The 20,074-nt window shown below is 37.6% G+C and overlaps 1 protein-coding gene across 3 annotated transcripts in view; it reads right to left on the minus strand.

The window, feature by feature from the left end:
- LUZP2 (leucine zipper protein 2) overlaps positions 1 to 20,074 on the minus strand; it is a 517,618-nt gene that overhangs the window by 64,760 nt on the left and 432,784 nt on the right. For all 3 annotated transcript variants that reach the window (XM_015103087.4, XM_042237695.2, XM_012102275.5), the window contains exon 8: positions 955 to 1,029. In XM_015103087.4, the coding sequence (XP_014958573.1) occupies positions 955 to 1,029 (75 nt within the window). The remainder of the gene's footprint in view (positions 1 to 954; positions 1,030 to 20,074) is intronic.

The following is a 20,074-nucleotide window of genomic DNA, read 5'->3' on the forward strand; positions in this document are numbered from 1 at the left end:
AGAAATTAGATAAAACTACATCCATTCAATAAAGGGATGCTGAGTGAACAGAGAAATAATTTCAGAAATCATTTTACCCTTTTCTTCAAGTGAACTAAAGAAAAAATGGAATATTTACTTATAGTTTAATATAGCTGATTTTAAAATGACAGGAGGCCTTAAGAAATTTTTCCAAATACCATAAATATAAACCAGCAGAACCATAATTCTAAATTTTATGACTAATTCCTCCCTCTATATTTTTATTTCCCTTTCTATATACCAATGCCCTATTCTCCATGTATGTCTCATATGAAGAGCATTGATAGGCAAAGGTATCAGACAGGAATTGTGGTTTCTTTCTGAGCATATATAATTGTAACACAATGAGACACTGACAAAAATAAAATGAAGTAGATGAAATAAGATAAAAGAAGGCAAAGAAAACCTTTTGGAATTAATGCTGATGAAAGTACAACTTTGTGAACTTTAAAAATGTGACATTTATGATATGTGAGTTTTATTTCAATAAAGCTGTTATAAAGACAGAATGCCAGCCACTCTTGCATTATTTTTACATAAACAGAGGTGCTAAGAGAGCTACATTCTTTGATGTCTCTTCCTCCTGAAATTTAAGATTTCCAAAATAAAAATCATCAGTGACTACTTCAATTTGCTTTACAACTCAGCCATGCAAATTTAAGACATGGCATCTTTGTTGATGCTTTAAAGTATGTCTATTCATTGTGTTATGGAATAAGTGTACCAGTAAGGTGAAAAATAAAACCAATGCAATCATCACAGAGCCTCAACCCTAAATATATTTATTGGAGCATCAAAAATAAGAACCATCTATAACCATCTTGCAAGCACAGCATCTGGAACTGCACTGATAAAACAAGAGAAACAACGAGTATACCCTAGCTTCATCTGCTACAACCAAAGTCGTGATGGCTCATGGTGTAATCAACTTACCCGGTCAAGAGCTGCTTTCTCCAGTTCTTTTTTCGCTACAGCTAATTTTTGTTCCAGATCAGTAAGCTGTTGGGCCTGTAAAATGAGAGAGGTAAATATTTTTTAGTAAATTCTATAATCTTCCCTCTCCACTTTTAAATATCTGTCATTCACTGTCAAACAATTTTAAAAAAAGAAAACTATTGAAATTCATTTAGAATTTAGGTTAAATATATCCTATTATGTGGTCATTTGTTTAAGCTGCAGAAAATGTTATTCCAGATGAATATGCACTAAATGCTTCACTGGATCAAAACATATGGTTGCAAAGTTCCAGCTCAAGTCTTTGAAAATATTTGTGATATAAAACCATCAGTTGTGTTTCTAGTCATTATGGACTAAATTTTGCCCATCCCTAAAACTCATGTTGAAGCTCTACATCCCTTCCCACAAACCTTCTTAGTGTATTTGGGGGGAGGCGGATAAAGCCTTTAGGGAGGTAACTGAGGTTAAATGAGGTCATAAAGGTGAGGCCCTAATCCCATAGAATCGGTGTCCTTATATGAAGAGGAAGAGATACCAGAGATCTCTGTCCATCTTTACAAAGAGGCAAGAATCAGTGGGAAGTGGCCATCTGCAAGCCAAAGAGAGCTCTCACTAGAAATGGAATCTGCCAGCACCTTAAACGCAGAACCATGAGAAAACAGATTCTGTTACATCACCCATTCTGTGGTAGTTTGTTAAGGTGCCCTGAGAAGACTAATACAATAGTATTTACTTAAAAAAAAAATTTTTTTTCAGTATTACACCAATACAATTCTATCCTACCATAACTCTGTTTCTTTGCAAATATCACAACTGTATTGTTAAAAGAGACTCAGATTTGGAAGACCTGTCAAGTCCTGCCTCCTCCAACTGCTAATTACTGTAGATGACTAGTTACATATTGACAAAGAGATGTTCTGCAGGCTCACAAAGGGCCTGCTGCTGCTGCTGCTAAGTCACTTCAGTCGTGTCCAACTCTGCGCAACCCCATAGATGGCAGCCACCAGGCTCCCCTGTCCCTTGGATTCTCCAGGCAAGAACACTGGAGTGGGTTGCCATTTCCTTCTCTGATGCATGAAAGTGAAAAGTGAAAGTGAGGTTGCTCAGTTATGTCCAACTGTTAGCGACCCTATGGACCGCAGGCTCCTCCATCCATGGGATTTTCCAGGCAAGAGTACTGGAATGGGGTGCCACTGCCTTCTCGGAAAAAAGGGCCTACAGAAGGGCCCAAATCCCTCATCCTCAGAGCCTCTTTCTACCTCTCACTTTTGCCCATCTCCTACATTTTAACCAATGAAAACCCTTCAAAACTGGAAGGAACAAGGCTTGCTCTGATGTTCTTGTGAGGCAAGGGGGTTGAGTTCACTTGCCAGAAATCAGAAGAGGGGGCTTATAACTTCTGCAGTGACCAGGACATCCCCACTCTGAATCTCCATCCTGGGCACTATCATGCTGTGGGCCTGGAGCAAGGCTATGTATAGCCAACCAGCAAAGTGCCTATTTGTCTGTTGCTCTTCGTTTCTCTCCCTCACAGTCTGGGAAACAGCACCCTGCACTTCTGTCCTTAATTAACCTTTTTTCTTTTTCCTTAGAGCGAGCCCTAGGCAGGAGGAGAGGGTGAGGATATTTGTCTTGATTATGAAGATCTATATACATTCTTTAGGTGCATGCTTAGTTTTCATCCCCTAAACTGATCTGTACTACTTTCCACACTTGATTCTCTTGGAAAAGTATTTTCCTGTAGGCACCTGTAGTCCTTAAACAGTAACCTAATCGTGTACATAAAATATACATGAGCACTTCAAAACACCCGAGACTTCCCTGGTGACTCAGGCGGTAGAGCGTCTGCCTAAAATGTGGGAGACCCGGATTCGATCCCTGGGTCGGGAAGATCTGCTGGAGAAAGAAATGGCAACCCACTTCAGTATTCTTGCCTGGAAAATTCCATGGACGGAGGAGCCTGGTAGGCTACAGTCCATGGGGTCGCAAAGAGTTGGACACGACTGAGTGACTTCAATGTCAATGTCAATGTCTAACATCTAATACTATTTAAAAATAAATCATTCTGAGTAAGAGAGTGAGTGAGAGAGAGGTGATGAAGAGAGTTGTTTCCAATTTGAGGCACCCACAAGTGAGTGGACACTCAGACACTCTGAATACTGGACTCCCCTTTGACCATGTCCTCCTCTTTCTGATCACCTGACCCCACCATCAAGAGGGCTGTGGGACTATAAGACTCAGTCTTGCAATCCTGGCCTGGGCTTGGGCCACCCTGCTGGCTGTGAATCACGGCTGCCCTGGTTCCAGCCACATTCCTCAACCACAGAGCACTCCAGACTTGCTCTCTGACCGTGCCTGCTACCATCGTCCCTGCCAGAGCTAGCTTCTGTCCCTGGGACTGAGTCCCAAAGGAAGGAAGAAGAGTTTCCCTTCCATCTATTCCCAGTTTCTAGGCCTATGACAGGAGTTAGGGAAGACACAGGAGGGGCAGTGACTGGGCCTTAGTGGGACAGTGGTCATCCCACACCCCCACTGTGGCTGTAGGCTCTAGGAGAGGTCCCTGGAACTTGTGTGTGATGACGGCAAGAGTGTCAGCACAAGCCTCAGTGCCAATCAACCATCTTGGCCACCAGCCACCCAGAAATCCCCTATGTTTTAACTCCTTTTTACTCCCACAAAGCACCTTGTGATGTTTGCTTTCTTAGGGACCCTTTTGGTGGGCAGCTATCCTCCTCATGATGCTATCATTCATTATCTGCAGTCTAGAGGGGGTCTACATAGATATAAGTCCTCCTGCATCCATCTCTCCCCCTCCACGCGTGGGTTTCAGCCCAAATCTGTCATCCACACTCTCACTGAAGGATGAATTCAGGGTGGACAGTGACATGGTGATTCAGGGACCCTATTTCAGAACAGGTGGGATGAATTCCAACAGAAAAACCATATATGCCTTCAAAAGCTTATTGCCATGAGTTCTCAGGATTTCAAGTATTTACTTCTCCTAAGAACTCATTGAACTTGGTAAAATCTGCCCAAGAGATCTTGGGAGACAAAATGTTAGAAAAATATTAAGAAAAGTATTCATAGGATTGCAGGTACTTACTCATATTATCATACTTTGGTCTTAGTTTTGAAAAGATCAGCTACTGGATTAGATCATAGGTAATATTTATAAAACTATAGAAAATAAAAACAGTTCTGTGAGTTTTAAATCATCAGAAGACCTATGAAAGGCAGCAGAGTTTATCAGACAGTGAATTTTATCTGCTGTAAGTCATTTATTTTCTCAATTTAACTCCCATGGCGGGGGGGGGTGTGTGGTGGAAATGGGTAGGGTTACTTAAGGGGAGGTAGTCATGAATCTAGAGTAGCTTTCACTTGCAGCCAGTCCATTGAATAAGTATCTATGAAGTGATTAATCTTTTTTCAGACTAAGAAGGAAACATCATCTATATACAGAGGTTGAAAATACATATGAGGTAGCAAGCATGTAAAGTGAAATCATGAGGCTCTAACTGCTAAGCTAAGAGTGTGTAAGCCACAGCAGAGAACAGCAAGGGGTTTTTCATAGTGGCCTGAGAAGTCACAGTGTTCTCCTCATAAGGCTAACACCAAACGAAACTGTAACAGTTAATTTTTATATATTTTCTCATTTGAGATTTTTTACATGAGAGGCTAGAGTCCATATAATAATTCTTAATTTACTTAAAAATTATGATGCTCCACAACTCGAGTTTGTATAGACCACAAAATACTGGAAACTGGTTTGGCTCTGCCATCCAGCCTCTTATGTCTGGAACTGTTCCTAGCTGTTTTTCTCAAGGATCTACCTTAAATTGGGTAAGGTTATTAAGGATGAAATCAGTGCTGTATTTATAGCAAAAATCATATATATTTTTCTCTTCTAAGAAACAGGCATGCATAATCATACAGAATGAAGGAAACAGAAAGGACATGATGTTAGGGAGTTGCATTTTATCTGAGATGTCAATGAACCATTTTACAAAATTTTGGCAAATGCACACATCTGCAAGGTTCTAATGCATTATTCATACATCATGTGTATAATTCAATATTTCTGGAAACTCACTGGGACAAAAATTATATTAATCCTCCCCCACTTCCTTCCCTCTAGGTAAGAAGATCCAGTTACCTTCTTTTTAATTTTTTTTGTTGAATTTCCCTGAGGATTGTGGAGTATGAAAGTATTTACAACTCAAAAGGACCTGAAACAACTTTAACACTAAATGAATTAGAATCTTAAACATAAATCAAAAGCACAGAGTTTATGGAAAAGATATGTGTCTTGTGAATGGGATGTGAAGGTAGATTATGGGTAGTGAGAGCAAAAGGAGGCATTAGTCATGGGGCCTATGGAGCTCTATCCATTTGTCCAGACTGTGCTGCAAATTTGCTCCAAGACTTCTGGCAGCCAGGTATTTAAAACAAATTGATAAAATGAAAACTACAGGCCAATCTCACTGATGAACATAGATGCAAAAGTCTGCAACAAAATTCTAGCAAACAGAATCCAACAACATATTAAAAAGATCATACATCATGACTATGTGGGCTTTATCCCAGGGATGCAAGGATTCTTCAATATTCACAAGTAAGTCAATGTGATACATCACATTAACAAATTGAAAGATGAAAACCATATGATTATCTCAATAGATGCAGAGAAAGCCTTTGACAAAATTCAACATCCACCTATGATAAAAACTCTCCAGAAAGCAGGCATAGCGGGAACATACCTCAACATAATAAAAGTCATATATGATAAACCCACAGCAAACATTATCCTCAATGGTGAAAAGCTGAAAGCATTTCCCATAAAGTCAAGACAAGTGTGCCCTCTCTCACCCCTACTAGTCAACATAGTTTTGGAAGTTTAAGCCACAACAATCAGAGAAGAAAACGAAATAAAAGAAATCCAGATTGGAATAGAATAAGTAAAACTCTCACTGTTTGCAGATGACACGATCCTCTACATAGAAAACCCTAAAGACACCACTAGAACATTATTAGAGCTAATCAACGAATATGGTAAAGTTGCAGGATATAAAATTAACAGAAATCTCTTGCATACCTATACACTACAATGAGACAACAGAAAGAGAACTTAAGGAAACAATTCCATTCACCATTGCAAAGAAAAGAACAAAATACTTAGGAATACATTTACCTAAAGAAACAAAAGACCTATATATAGAAAACTATAAAACACTGATGAAAGAAATCAAAGAGGACACAAATAGATGGAGAAATATACCATGTTCATGGATCAGAAGAATCAATACAGTGAAAATCAGTATACTACCCAAAGCAATCTATAGATTCAATGCAATCCCTATCAAGCTACCAATGGTATTTTTCACAGAACTAGAACAAATAATTTCACAATTTGTATGGAAATACAAAAAAACCTCGAATAGCCAAAGCAATCTTGAGAAAGAAGAATGGAAATGGAGGAATCAACCTGCCTGACTTCGAATTATACTACAAAGCCACAGTCATCAAGACAGTATGGTACTGGCACAAAGACAGAAACATAGATCAATGGAACAAAATAGAAAGCCCAGAGATAAATCCATGTACCTATGGACACCTTATCTTTGACAAAGGAAGCAAGGATATACAATGGAAAAAAGATAATCTCTTTAATAATTGGTTCTGGGAAAACTGGTCAACCACCTGTAAAAGAATGAAACTAGAACACTTTCTAACACCATACACAAAAATAAACTCAAAATGGATTAAAGATCTAAACGTAAGACCAGAAACTATAAAATTCCTAGAGGAAATCATAGGCAAAACACTCTCTGACATAAATCACAGCAGGAAAAAAAAAATCAGCAGGATCCTCTATGACCCACCTCCCAGAATAATGGAAATAAAAGAAAAAATAAACACATGGGACCTAATTAAACTTAAAAGCTTTTGCACAATGAAGGAAAGTATAAGCAAGTGAAAAGACAGCCTTCAGAATGGGAGAAAATAATAGCAAACAAAGCAACTGACAAAGAATTAATCTCAAAACTATACAAGCAGCTCATGCAGATCAATACCAGAAAAATAACCCAATTTAAAAATGGGGCAAAGAACTAAACAGACATTTCTTCAAAGAAGACATAGAGATGGCTAACAAACACATGAAAAGATGCTCAACATCACTTATTATCACAGAAATGCAAATCAAAACCATAATGGGGTACCATCTTATGCCAGTCAGAAGGACTGCGATCCAAAAGTCTACAAACAATAAATGCTGAGAGGGTGTGGAGAAAAGGGAACCCTTTTATACTGTTGGTGGGAATGCAAACTAATATAGCCACTATGGGGAACAGTGTGGAGATTCCTTTTATTTTTTTTTATTTTTTTTTTAAACTACTTGATTTTATTTTATTTTTTTTTAACTTTTTTTTAATTTTTATTTATTTTTTTTAATTTTTAGTTTTTTATTTTTTAAATTTTAAAATTTAAAACTGGAAATAGAACTGCCTTATGACCCAGCAATCCCACTGCTGGGCATACACACTGAGGAAACCAGAATTGAAAGAGACACGTGTACCCCAGTGTTCATCACAGCACTGTTTACAATAGCTAGGACCTAGATATCCATCAGCAGATGAATGGATAAGAAAGCTGTAGTACATATACACAAGGGAATATTACTCAGCTATTAAAAAGAACACATTTGAATTAGTTCTAATGAGGTGGATGAAACTGAAGCCTATTATATGCAGTGAAGTAAGTCATAAAGAAAAACACCAATACAGTATATTAACATATGTATATGGAATTTAGAAAGATGGTAAAAATGACCCTATATGCAAGACAGCAAAAGAGACACAGAAATAAAAGCATACTTTTGGACTCTGTGGGAAAGGCGAGGGTGGGATGATTTGAGAAAATAGTATTGAAACATGTATATTACCATGTGTGAAACAGATCAATGCCGGGGTCCAGCCCCAGGGAATTCAAAGCGGGGACGGCGTTGGCAATATAAAAAAGAGATTAAGAAGAAATAGTATAGTAGGAAAATTTAATAGAGAAAAGATGCTAAATAACTTGGTTTACAGTGAAAACCAATAAAATCTCAGGACAAGAGATTTGCACCATCTACGTTGGGCCACTGGTGCCCACTTGAATATCAAAGGGTGCCCTGCCATAGGCTCCCTTTCGCGCTGGTCTTAGAAGCCAGGGCAAGTAAGTAAACGTGGTGAGCCTTCCTGCTCCAGATGGGAATTCAGCCAGAAGAGGAGAGGAAGGGAGAGTGAGAAAAAGAGAGACAGACACGGGGGGAGCCAGATTCCCAACAAACTAGGCCAAGAGACTAGTCCGAGAAACTGGTCCATCCTTTATTGTTCAGAAGGCTTTTTATACTTTTGACAGTACATAGAGATAACACAAAGTTATGCAGCGTTAGCAGCCCAAACTCTTATCAAAACCAGGCTTTTCTCTCTGCATACCTAGTTGTATACACAGGTCGTAGGTGATTTACATCATCTTCCGGCCAAAGGGCCAATTAACATTTTACATCCTTTTTTCCGATAAGGGTTGGTCAACCAGAAGACTTATTTGTGTTGTTCTTCTCAAAGTCTGGTGCCACTCTCAGAAAACACTAAATAAAGTTATACTTTGTATTTAGTGTATACACTTTGTATATACAAATACACTTTGTATTTAGCAAAGATACAGCAATTTATAACAAGTAAAAGGAGTACAGTGATTTGTAACAAAAGAAAAGTAATTAACTCAAAAGCCTAGTGTTGCTAACATCAAAACTATTATATATCTTTTCCATATCCCATTTACATTGATTAACATCCTCCCAGGTGCCCAAAAGATAAAGAATATGGAGGCCTGGCAGCAATCATTGAGTCAACAGTGAAATCAGTCACCAATATGATTTTTGGCTCTTTAGAAAAGGCATGGTATCTTTAAGATGTTTTTAAGCTTTGTGCCTCTCGCGGTTGGGGGGCTGCAAGCAATTCATAAGCTGTAAGAGGTCTGGGGGAATCTGTTAGGCAAGCTAGAGAGTTATCAGAGGGGGTTTAACTGAAACATCCCTTTCAAATGCAGAAGTTAAAGCCCTGAGTTGACTTTTTCCAGAGTGTGTCAGAAGAGTGGAAAAGCAGAGTACAAAGGCCGGCAGATTTTTGGTTTTGGGGGTACATGCTCAGGAAATACGAGGGGAACACCCTGAGATCTGACTAGCCTTGCCCATCAGGCCTTTGCCGCATGACCTTGTCATGGGTGGGATTCCTCACGATGGCTCCCGGCAGATCAACAGTCCAAGTTTGATGCATGAAACGGGGCACTCAAAAGTGGTGCACTCGGACAACACTGAGGGATGGGATGAGGAGGGAGGTGGGAGGCGGGGTTCAGGATGTGGGACACATGTATACCCATGGCTGATTCAAGTCAATGTATGGCAAAAACCACTACAATATTGTAAAGTAATTAGCCTCCAGTTAAATAATTAATTTAAAAAACCCCAACAAATTGTTTCCTCCAAAATTGCCCACATCAGAGACAGTAAACATACCAGAGCCACAGATGGGGCAGGTTTTTCCAAGCAACAGGTTCTAATACAAAGTTATAACAAACGGATGATCCAGTGGATGTTAGCAATTTGATCTCTGGTTCCTCTGCCTTTTCTAAAATCAGCCTGAACATATGGAAGTTCACAGTTCGTGTATTGCTGAAGCTGGGCTTGGAGAATTTTAAGCATTACTTTACTAGCGTGTATTATACCCTGTATATGTATATAATACCTCACTATTGCACTCATCTCACATGCATTACTTTTCTACATAAACCATGAACTTCCAGATATTCAAGCTGGTTTTAGAAAAGGCAGAGGAACTAGAGATCAAATTGCCAAAATTTGCTGGATCATCAAAAAGGCAAGATTTCCAGAAAAACATCTATTTCTGCTTTATTGACTATGCCAAAGTCTTTGACTGTGTGGATCACAATAAACTGGAAAATTCTGAAAGAGATGGGAACACCAGATCACCTGACCTGCCTCTTGAGAAACTTGTATGCAGGTCAGGAAGCAACAGTTAGAACTGGACATGGAACAACAGACTGGTTCCAAATCAGGAAAGGAGTATGTCAAGGCTGTATATTGTCACCTTGCTTATTTAACTTCTATGCAGAGGACACAATGATAAACACTGGGCTGGAGGAAGCACAAACTGGAATTAAGATTGCTGGGAGAAATATCAATAACCTCAGATAGGCAGATGACACCACTCTTATGGCAGAAAGTGAAGAGGAACTAAAGAGCCTCTTGATGAAAGTGAAACAGGAGAGTGAAAAAGTTGGCTTAAAACTCAGCATTCAGAAAACTAAGATCATGGCATCTGGTCCCATCACTTCATGGCAAATAGATGGGGAAACAGTGGAAACAGTGTCAGACTTTATTTTTCTGGGCTCCAAAATCACAGCAGATGGTGACTGCAGCCATGAAATTAAAAGACACTTACTCCTTGGAAGAAAAGTTATGACCAACCTAGATAGCATATTAAAAAGCAGAGACATTACTTTGCCAACAAAGGTCCGTCTAGTCAAGGTTGTGGTTTTTCCAGTGGTCATATATGGATGTGAGAATTGGACTATAAAGAAAGCTGAGTGCCGAAGAATTGATGCTTTTGAACTCTGGTGTTGGAGAAGACTCTTGAGAGTCCCTTGGACTGCAAGGAGATCCATCCAGTCCATTCTAAAGGAGATCAGTCCTGGGAGTTCATTGGAAGGACTGATGTTGGAGCTGAAAATCCAATACTTTGGCCACCTGATGCGAAGAGCTGACTCATTGGAAAAGACTCTGATGCTGGGAAAGATTGAGGGCAGGAGGAGAAGGGGATGACAGAGGATGAGATGGCGGATGGCATCACCGACTCCATGGACATGGGTTTGGGTGAACTCTGGGAGTTGGTGATGGACAGGGAGGCCTGGTGTTCTGTGATTCATGGGGTTGTAAAGAGTCGGACACAATTGAGCAACTGAACTGAACTGAACTAGTGTGTGAGATGAGTGCAATTGTGCAGTAGTTTGAGCATTCTTTGGGATTGGAATGAAAACTGACCTTTTTCAGTCCTGTAAAATGAGGGCAATAAATTCATAAAAGAGATGTTTTCAAATGCTCAGTAGGGTGTATTTTGGTGAATGGATAATAATAAGATTGCTTTTTTATGTATGATTCAATGCATCTGCTGCTGCTGTTGCTACGGCGCTTCAGTCATGTCCGACTCTGTGCGACCCCATAGACGGCAGGCCACCAGGCTCCTCCATCCATGGGATTTTCCAGGCAAGAGTACTGGAGTGGGGTGCCATTGCCTTCTCCATCAATGCATCCATTAGTATATATATGAAGTGTATGCACCCTGCTCAGCAGCACTAACATAGAAGCTGTGGATAGTACTAAAGAGATATAACACAGAACAAAACATCATCACCATCATCTCTACCTTCTACTTTACCACTGAGTTAAGGAGGTAGGACGTCAACAAGCTCTACTTGCTTCTACTCACTGTCATGAAAGTATAAAGTTGTAGTACCAAGATTATCTTTGGTCATCATTCTCTGATGTTACTCCTGCTCACTTCAACATTAATACTTGGGAGTAATTCTGAGAGACTTGGAAGTGAATGACTAATATATGTAAAAGGACCAAATTTAGATCTCAAATTACACAGGTATAGCTTAGAATAACATCTGGTTAAAGCACTATTAAAAGTAAATGTTAATATGTAAAAAATTAAAAGGTTCAGTAAAACCTTTACTGGAAAAAAAGAGCAGACATTCTTTTTTTCTCAAAATTAAATTTTATAAGTATCTTATGCCATTATGTGTATGTGTACATACATCAGCCATACATTTTAGGAGACATTATCTCAACATTCAGTTCCAGAGATGAGGAGGCAATTTCTTAAGGAAAACAAATACTCTATCTCAACTCCCTAGCCAAATGAGTGTAGTGGGTTTAAGTGAAAGTGAAAGTCACTCAGTCAGGTCCGACTCTGCGACTCCATGAACTATAGAGTTCGTGGAATTCTCTAGGCCAGAATACTGGAATAGGTAGCCTTTCCCTTCTCCAGAGGATCTTCCCAACCCAGAGATCGAATCAAGGTCTCCCACACTGCAAGGAGATTCTTTACCAGTTGAGCCACAAGGGAAGCCCAAGAATACTGGAGTGGGTAGCCTGTCCCTTCTCTAGGGGATCGTCCTGACCCAAGAATCAAACCAAGGTCTTCTGCATTGCAGGCAGATTCTTTACCAACTGAGCTATCAGGGAAGCTGTAGTGGGTTTAGACATCTAATTAATGTCAGGCCAGAGACAAGAAGATATTTACTGGTGTATTCTGTAATGAAAGCTGCCTCTCTGCCTCTGAAGGAATAAAAAGTATATTCTCTTTCTCTGGATGGCATAATATGAGGATATTTAAGTCTAAGCTTAATAGGCATTATTTATAAAACAAAAGAGAACAGCATAAGGTTAAAACCATCCTATAGAAGAAAGCAAAGCATATAAAATAGTAATATATATATTTTTGTATATGTACAAAAATACAAAACAGGATATACATACACACACACACACAAACTCTGTTGACTTATAAAACTTCACAACCAAACCACGTCTGAAGGTAAATGAACCTTGTACTTTCAATTACTGTGAGTAAATAACACTCATTTTTATTAATTAAATGATTATGTATTTATATTTTTGTTATTTAAAAATAAAATGATTCAAAATGTCTGCTTCTTGACTAGTAGCTGGGTTTGAACTAGTCCTCCGTACACAAACAATGACAAGCTAACTATGCCAGCCTGTGAAACTTGAAATATGGGAAACTCTCTAGGTAACACTCATGGCTATGGATTTCTACCTGAGGACAGTTTCTTGACTGAAGGGCAAAGGGCTGAGTCCACACAGATCACTGTAGCTGCACTGAACTCTGGAGGCAGATACCAGAGTTTGGGGCAAATTAAATGCCTGGAGTATCTGGGGCAGGGCATCAGAGAAAAGCGAGGATAACAGGACAGGGCCTCCAAAAGTCAGGTTGTTGAGGAATGTTCCTGCAAGTCCCTGGCTGAGAGTTGGGCTGCACATACTCAGAGTAACATATTACACAAGGCTAACCACAAAGTAACTGTTACATGGCTGACAGCAGACCAGAGATGGTAGAGAGTGAGCACTGCAGAAGGATGTGAGCATTCCATAGACACTCATAAACCTTGTTAATACCACAGGCATCAGTGACAGCCTATAGATTAACAGCCTTGCACTAGGGAAATGGCTGGCAAACTATAGCCCAAATTCCAAATCTGGCCTACTGCCTGTGTCAGTAAATAAAGTTTTATTGGAACACAAACACCTTCATTTATTTATGTATTGTCTAGTTGTTTTTGTGCTACCATGGTGGAACTGAGTAGTTGTGATAGAGACCATATAAATTTGCAATGACTAAAATATTTCCTGTATGAGAATTTATAGGAAAAGTTTGCTGAGTCCTTTTGTATTATAAAGTCTACTTTAGGCTTGTCTTAAAGTCTAAATCAATTTTTGCAGATTTAGCTCAGTCAAGTGAGAGGACTTAAGTTTTATCATGGACTTTTCATATATCTGCATAACAAAATACAAAGCCAACTCTACATCATGTTAAATATCAGTGTTTAACTGTATTATTAGACAAAACTTAATTATGTTCAGAAGAAGATAAAATACAGAATCTCTGTTACACATAAATGACAATGTCCAGCACAAAATAAGATCTTACCAGTATTCAAATAAATGAAATGTATGACCCAAAGTTAAAAGAGAAGATGATGTTAGCCAATATCTAGATGGCTCATATGTTGGATACAATAGGTAAATACTGTAAGGCCAGTCATTGGAAATACTATCAAAAAATTAAAGGTAATGTTGATTAATGAAGGGATAGGTAATCTTAGCAGAAAAACTGTATTATAAAAAAGAATCAAATGGAAATTCCAGAAAAAAATTCACTGGATAGATTTATCAAATGAAACTGACATGAGAAAGATCTACTAAATATGAAGTGATATCAACAAATTATCCATTCTGAAAAGGTGTGAGGAAAAAAAAGTCTGAAGAGACATGAATGATCCAAGACATCAATAGAAGAACATTAAAAAAAATAACGTGTTTTGGAATAATGGAAGAAGCGTGTAAAAAAAGGAAAAAAAAATCATTTAAAACTTTGAAAAAAATGAAAAATGTAAAAAATCTTTGTTGTAAACTATAAACGTTACTGACAGAAATGGCAGAAATTCTAAATTAGTGGAAAAATATGTCTATGAACTAAAACATTAAATCCTGTTGAATGGAAATATTCAATATTCTTATGATATCTGTGCTGCCCATATTAATTTATAGATAAAATGCATATCAGGTTAGCATTCCTATAAGGTTTCTTTTTCTTTTGTAAATTTATTAAGCCACCCCTATAAACTATACTGAAATCAGCAGACGAATGGATAAGCAAGCTGTGGTACATATACACAATGGAGTATTACTCAGCCATTAAAAAGAATACACTTGAATCAGTTCTAATGAGGAGGGTGAAACTGGAGCCTATTATACAGAGTGAGGTAAGCCAGAAAGAAAAATACCAATACAGTATACTAACACATATATATGGAATTTAGAAAGATGGTAATGATAACCCTGTATGTGAGACAGCAAGAGAGACACAAATGTAAAGAACAGTCTTTTGGACTCTGTGGGAGAGGGAGAGGGTGGGATGATTTGGGAGAATGGCACTGAAACATGTATAATATCATGTAAGAAATGAATTGCTAGTCTAGGTTCGATGCAGGATACAGGATGCTTGGGGCTGGTGCACTGGGATGACCCAGAGAGATGATATGGGGAGGGTGATAGGAGGGGGGTTCAGGGTTGGGAACTCATGTACACCTGTGGCGGATTCATGTCAATGTATGGCAAAACCAATACAGTACTGTAAAGTAAAAAAATAAAATATAACATGAAAAAAAAAAAAAAAAACAAACACTGGAGTGGCAGGACTTATGCTGTTTGATTTCTAGACTAACTCTAAAGCTACAATAATAAAGACCATGTGGTATTAGCAAAAGAATAGACACATACTTAAATGAGAAGAGAATCCAGAAATTTTCTCAAGCATATAGTCAATTGAAAACATACATAGACATTTTGTTTTTGAAAAAGATAAAAATGCAATTCAATGTGTAAAAAATAATTTCAACAAACAGTGATAAAGGAATTGAAGATTATGTAAATGTGTGTGTAAAATTATGTTTGACCTTTTCTTTACACCACTCACAAGAGCTAATTTGAAATGAATTATAGACCTAAATGTAAAATATAAAAGTATAGAACTTCTGGAAGATAATTTTTATGACCTTGAGAAAGGCAAAAATTTCTCAGGTAAGACTAAAATGTCCAAACATCAAAACAACTGATGGATTAGACTATCAGTTTAAACATTTTCCTTTTCAATATACACTAACTATTAAGAGAATAAAAATTCAAGTCATAATTAATAAGAAGTATTTGCAAGATATATCAGATACAGAACTTGAATGCAAGGTATATAAATGAAATAAACTCAACAATAAGAGTATGAACAACCAGTTTTTTTATAAGGGCAGAAAGAACTGAATAAGCTGATGCACAAATGACAAATAAGCTTATGGAAACATGATCAACACCATTAATTATCAAGTAAAGCAATTAAAACCACAATGAAATCTCATTTCCTTCACTAGAAAACTTAACCATAACATTTTGGTTAATCACTAAAACTCTCTGAAAAATTACTCCAAGAGAGATTATTGACCTCTGAGTCAGAGTTGCTGCATGACCTTGGCCACTTAATGTTTGATCTCAAATTCCTTGGGTAAAAATAGAATTTTAGAGTAGACTATTTTTAATATCTTTTCAAGATAATGGAATTGATGATTTCTTGGGTGCTTCCCAGTTAATGTACTAGAGTAGGCAAAATAACATCTGATTACATTTCCTAACTTTTACAATATATTGTGGTTCATCACTCAGTCACTTCTGACTCTTTGTGACCCCCTCAGGGCTACAGCATGTCAGGCTTCCCTGCTGCTGCTGCTTCTAAGTCGCTTCAGTCATGTCCGACTCTGTGACCCCATAGACGGCAGCCCACCAGGCTCCCCCGTTCTTCAGGCAAGAATACTGGAGTGGGTTGCCATTTCCTTTTCCAATGCATGAAAGTGAAAACTGAAAGTGAAGTCACTCAGTCATGTCCAACTCCTAGCGACCCCTATCCATCATCAACTCCTGGTGCTTGCTCAAACTCATGTCCATTGTGTCTGTGATGCCATCCAACCATCTCATTCTCTGTCATCCCCTTCTCCTCTTGTCCTCAATCTTTCCCAGCACCAGGGTCTTTTTCCAGTGAACTGGCTCTTTGCATCATGGCAGAGTATTCAAGCTTTAGCATTGGTCCTTCCAATGAATATTCAGGATTGATTTCCTTTAGGATTGACTGGCTTGTTCTCCTTGCAGTCCAAGGGACTCTCAAGAGTCTCCTCCAACATAATGCAAGCCATATTTTTAGTATTCTATATACATCTTGTCTAATCAAAGCTATGGTTTTTCCAGTAGTCATGTACGGAGGTGAGAGTTGGACCATAAAGAACGCTGAGCGCCAAAGAACTGATGCTTTTGAACTGTGGTGTTGGAGAAGACTCTTGAGAGTCCCTTGGACAGCAAGGAGATCCAACCAGTCCACCCTAAAGGAAATCAGCCCCGAATATTAATAGGAAGGACTGATGCTGAAGCTCCAATACTTTGGCCACCTGATGAGAAGAACTGACTCATTAGAAAAGACCCTGATGCTGGGAAGGATTAAAGGTAGGAGGAGAAGGGAATGAGAGAAGATGAGATGGTTGGATGGCATCACCAACTCGATGGACATGAGCTTGAGCAAGCTCCAGGAGTTGGTGACGGACAGGAAAGCCTAGCATGCAGAAGTCCAGGGGGCTGCAGAGTCGGACACAACTGAGAGACTGAACTGAACTGATGTACATTTTGCATTGCTCCTTTCTTAGATTCTATTCCCAATACATTTTCAAATCCGTAGGTATAATTCAACATTTTTTATGTAAAATTATGGTACTATTTTATTAATGGTTTCAGTAAGTAGAAAGATATTTGCTAAGTATCAGTAATCTATGATTTTTTTTCTCAAATTGCTTTCAAATTCTATAATTTCATGTTTTAGATTTCACTCAGATATTATTTCAAAAATCTTTGGAATTCATTCAGCCTTTCTGTGATTCACTGAACCATGAACATATTGCTTTTGATAGTCATCAAATTTTATCTTTTATTTCTGGGCAAAGATATTCCAAAGAATCTTTGATATGAATCAACAAAGTTCACATGTATTATATTTTGCCTACTCATAAATTTGAGTGCAGGTGTGAGGATAATGTTGATGAAATGAAGCAATTTTATGCCAGATGAATCTCATAGATAACTCACTATGCCATTTATATTACTAAGAAAATAACTTCTTAAATATAAAATGGAACTAGTATTATGCATATAGACTTGATATCAAAGAAAAATTGAAAAAAATAACTGGTGGCAGAGAGGAGTGATTTTTCCACCTATTCAGTATTTACCATTATAGATTAGACAGTTGCCACAGGCAAATCATCTTTAATGCCCCAATATATTTTTATATATTTTTGTTCTTTAATCTTGAGAATCATGATGGGAGCTTCAAGCTACTTTCCTGAAACTCCATTTAGCTTTTTAGACCTTAACTAACATGTCCTAAGTCTAAACTACCTACCTAGAAACTCTAAAACATGGGGAAAAGTATCTGGAAATTTTTTTCACCATGACTGAATAAAAATTGATGATTAGACAATTTAAATATCTTGCTTTTCAGTACAAACAGACAAGAGGATAAAAATTCAAGTCATAACTGATAAGTATTTGCAAAATATATATCAGATAAAGCACTAGAATATAAGTTCTATAAATGAGATATATAATAAGAGTATGAACAAATAATTTATTATTTATTACTAAAAATAAAAATGCTTGCCATCATGAAAGATGGATGTCAGGTGCTTCCTTTCTTACACTTCATTGAGGAGTTTCTGTGATCTATACAAACTGGGATTGAATACACTGCTTTGAGATATGGTCTAGAAGGGTGTCATTTTTCATTACTGACTTCATGAAGGTAAAACCTTTTGTAAGTTACTATGAATCTATTCTGCCTTTATATATACTAACTTTTTAAAGAAATGATAACTCCTAGGAGTGATGGGTCCAGATCATACTATCCTATGTAATCATCAATTTGAAAGACTGAGAAATAATGGTTATCTGAATTGTGCCTTTCTTAGGCAGATATCATCAACTCAATATATACTTGCATCTGTTAAAATCCTGGATGAGAAATAGTCCTCAAAACTACACAGTTGGCTTTTGCTGATTAATCATAGAAATTAATGGATACCTCAAACAGTTGAGAAATGAGCATGAGTAAAGGAGAAAATACTTTTTGTTCACTGTATTTATGAGTATTTCTTGTACTCACATATATTCTCTTATCTAATATTAGGCTGTTTTCTTCTTATTCTTTCTTTGTTATCATCTAACGAAAAATATATCTTTATAATTTCTACATTGTGGAAGACGTATATAGATTCCCATGCATTACCTCAAAAATTTTATCAACCTTAAGAGGTTAAATAGTATTAACCACATTTCACAAAAGAGGAAACAAAATAAACAAGGGACTAGAAGGAAGTTTTGGTACCAAAGTGTCTGATGCCAAATATACTGTAGTATGCTGCTTTTGTACTAATGATTCAAAAGCTAAATTGAATAACAAGCCAACAAACAGGAATTCTTCCTGTGTGTGAAGTACATCACAAATGTAAACTATTAATTTGGAATTTATATTATAGTCAGATAAATTATTTAAGATTATAATTTATTCATTTTATTTTTTAAAAAATTTGTCTCCACTTTTAATAATGGTATGCTGTGAAAAAACAGTATACTATCATACCCATTTAAAGTGAGGTCATTTTATTCTGTATTATGTGTTTTGTACATGTAATTTCTTCACTATATCTTTCTCCTCTCGCATTCAATCTTTCAAGAGTATTTACTGTAAGACCAATCAATTAGGGCAATACCAAAGAATGTTCTAACTACCAGCCACAGTACAATTGTGCTCATTTCACATGCTAGCAAGGTAATGATCAAAATCCTTCAAGGTGGGCTTCAACTGTACATCAACCAAGAAATTCCAGATGTACAAACAGAATTTAGAAAAGGCAGAGGAACTGAAGATCAAACTGTCAACATAAGCTAGATCATATTAAAAGCAAGAGAATTCTAGAAAAACATCTACTTATGCTTCACTGACTACCCTAAAGCTTTTACTGTGTGGATCACAAAAAACTGTGGAAAATTCTTATGGAGATGGAAATACCAGACCATCTGACCTGCCTCCTGAGAAACCTGTATGCAGGTCAAGAAGCAACAGCTAGAACCAGACAAGGAAAATGGACTGGTTCCAAATTGGCAAAGGAGTGTATATTGTCACTCTGCTTATTTAACTTATATGCAGAGTACATCATGAGAAATGCTGGGCTGGAAGAAGCTCAAGCTGGAATCAAGGTTTTCTGGAGAAATATTAATAACCTCAGATATGCAGATAACACCACCCTTGTGGCAGAAAGTGAAGCATTAAAGAGCATCTTGATGAAGGTGGAAAAGGAGAGTGAATAAGTTGGCTTAAAACTCAACATTCAAAAAATGAAAATCACAGCATCTGGTCCCATCACCTCATGGCAAACAGATGGGGAAAAATTGGAAACAGTGGCAGATTTTATTTTTGTGGGGGGAGCTCCAAAATCACTGTGGATGGTGACTATAGCCATGAAATTAAAAGAAGCTTGCTCCTTGGAAGAAAAGCTATGACAAACCTAGACAGCATATTAAAAAGTAGAGACATCACTTTACCAACAAAAGTCCATACAGTGAAAGCCACAGTAGTCATGGCAGTCG

Source organism: Ovis aries, chromosome 21 (genome assembly GCF_016772045.2).
Source record: "Ovis aries strain OAR_USU_Benz2616 breed Rambouillet chromosome 21, ARS-UI_Ramb_v3.0, whole genome shotgun sequence".
NCBI lineage: Eukaryota > Metazoa > Chordata > Mammalia > Artiodactyla > Bovidae > Ovis > Ovis aries.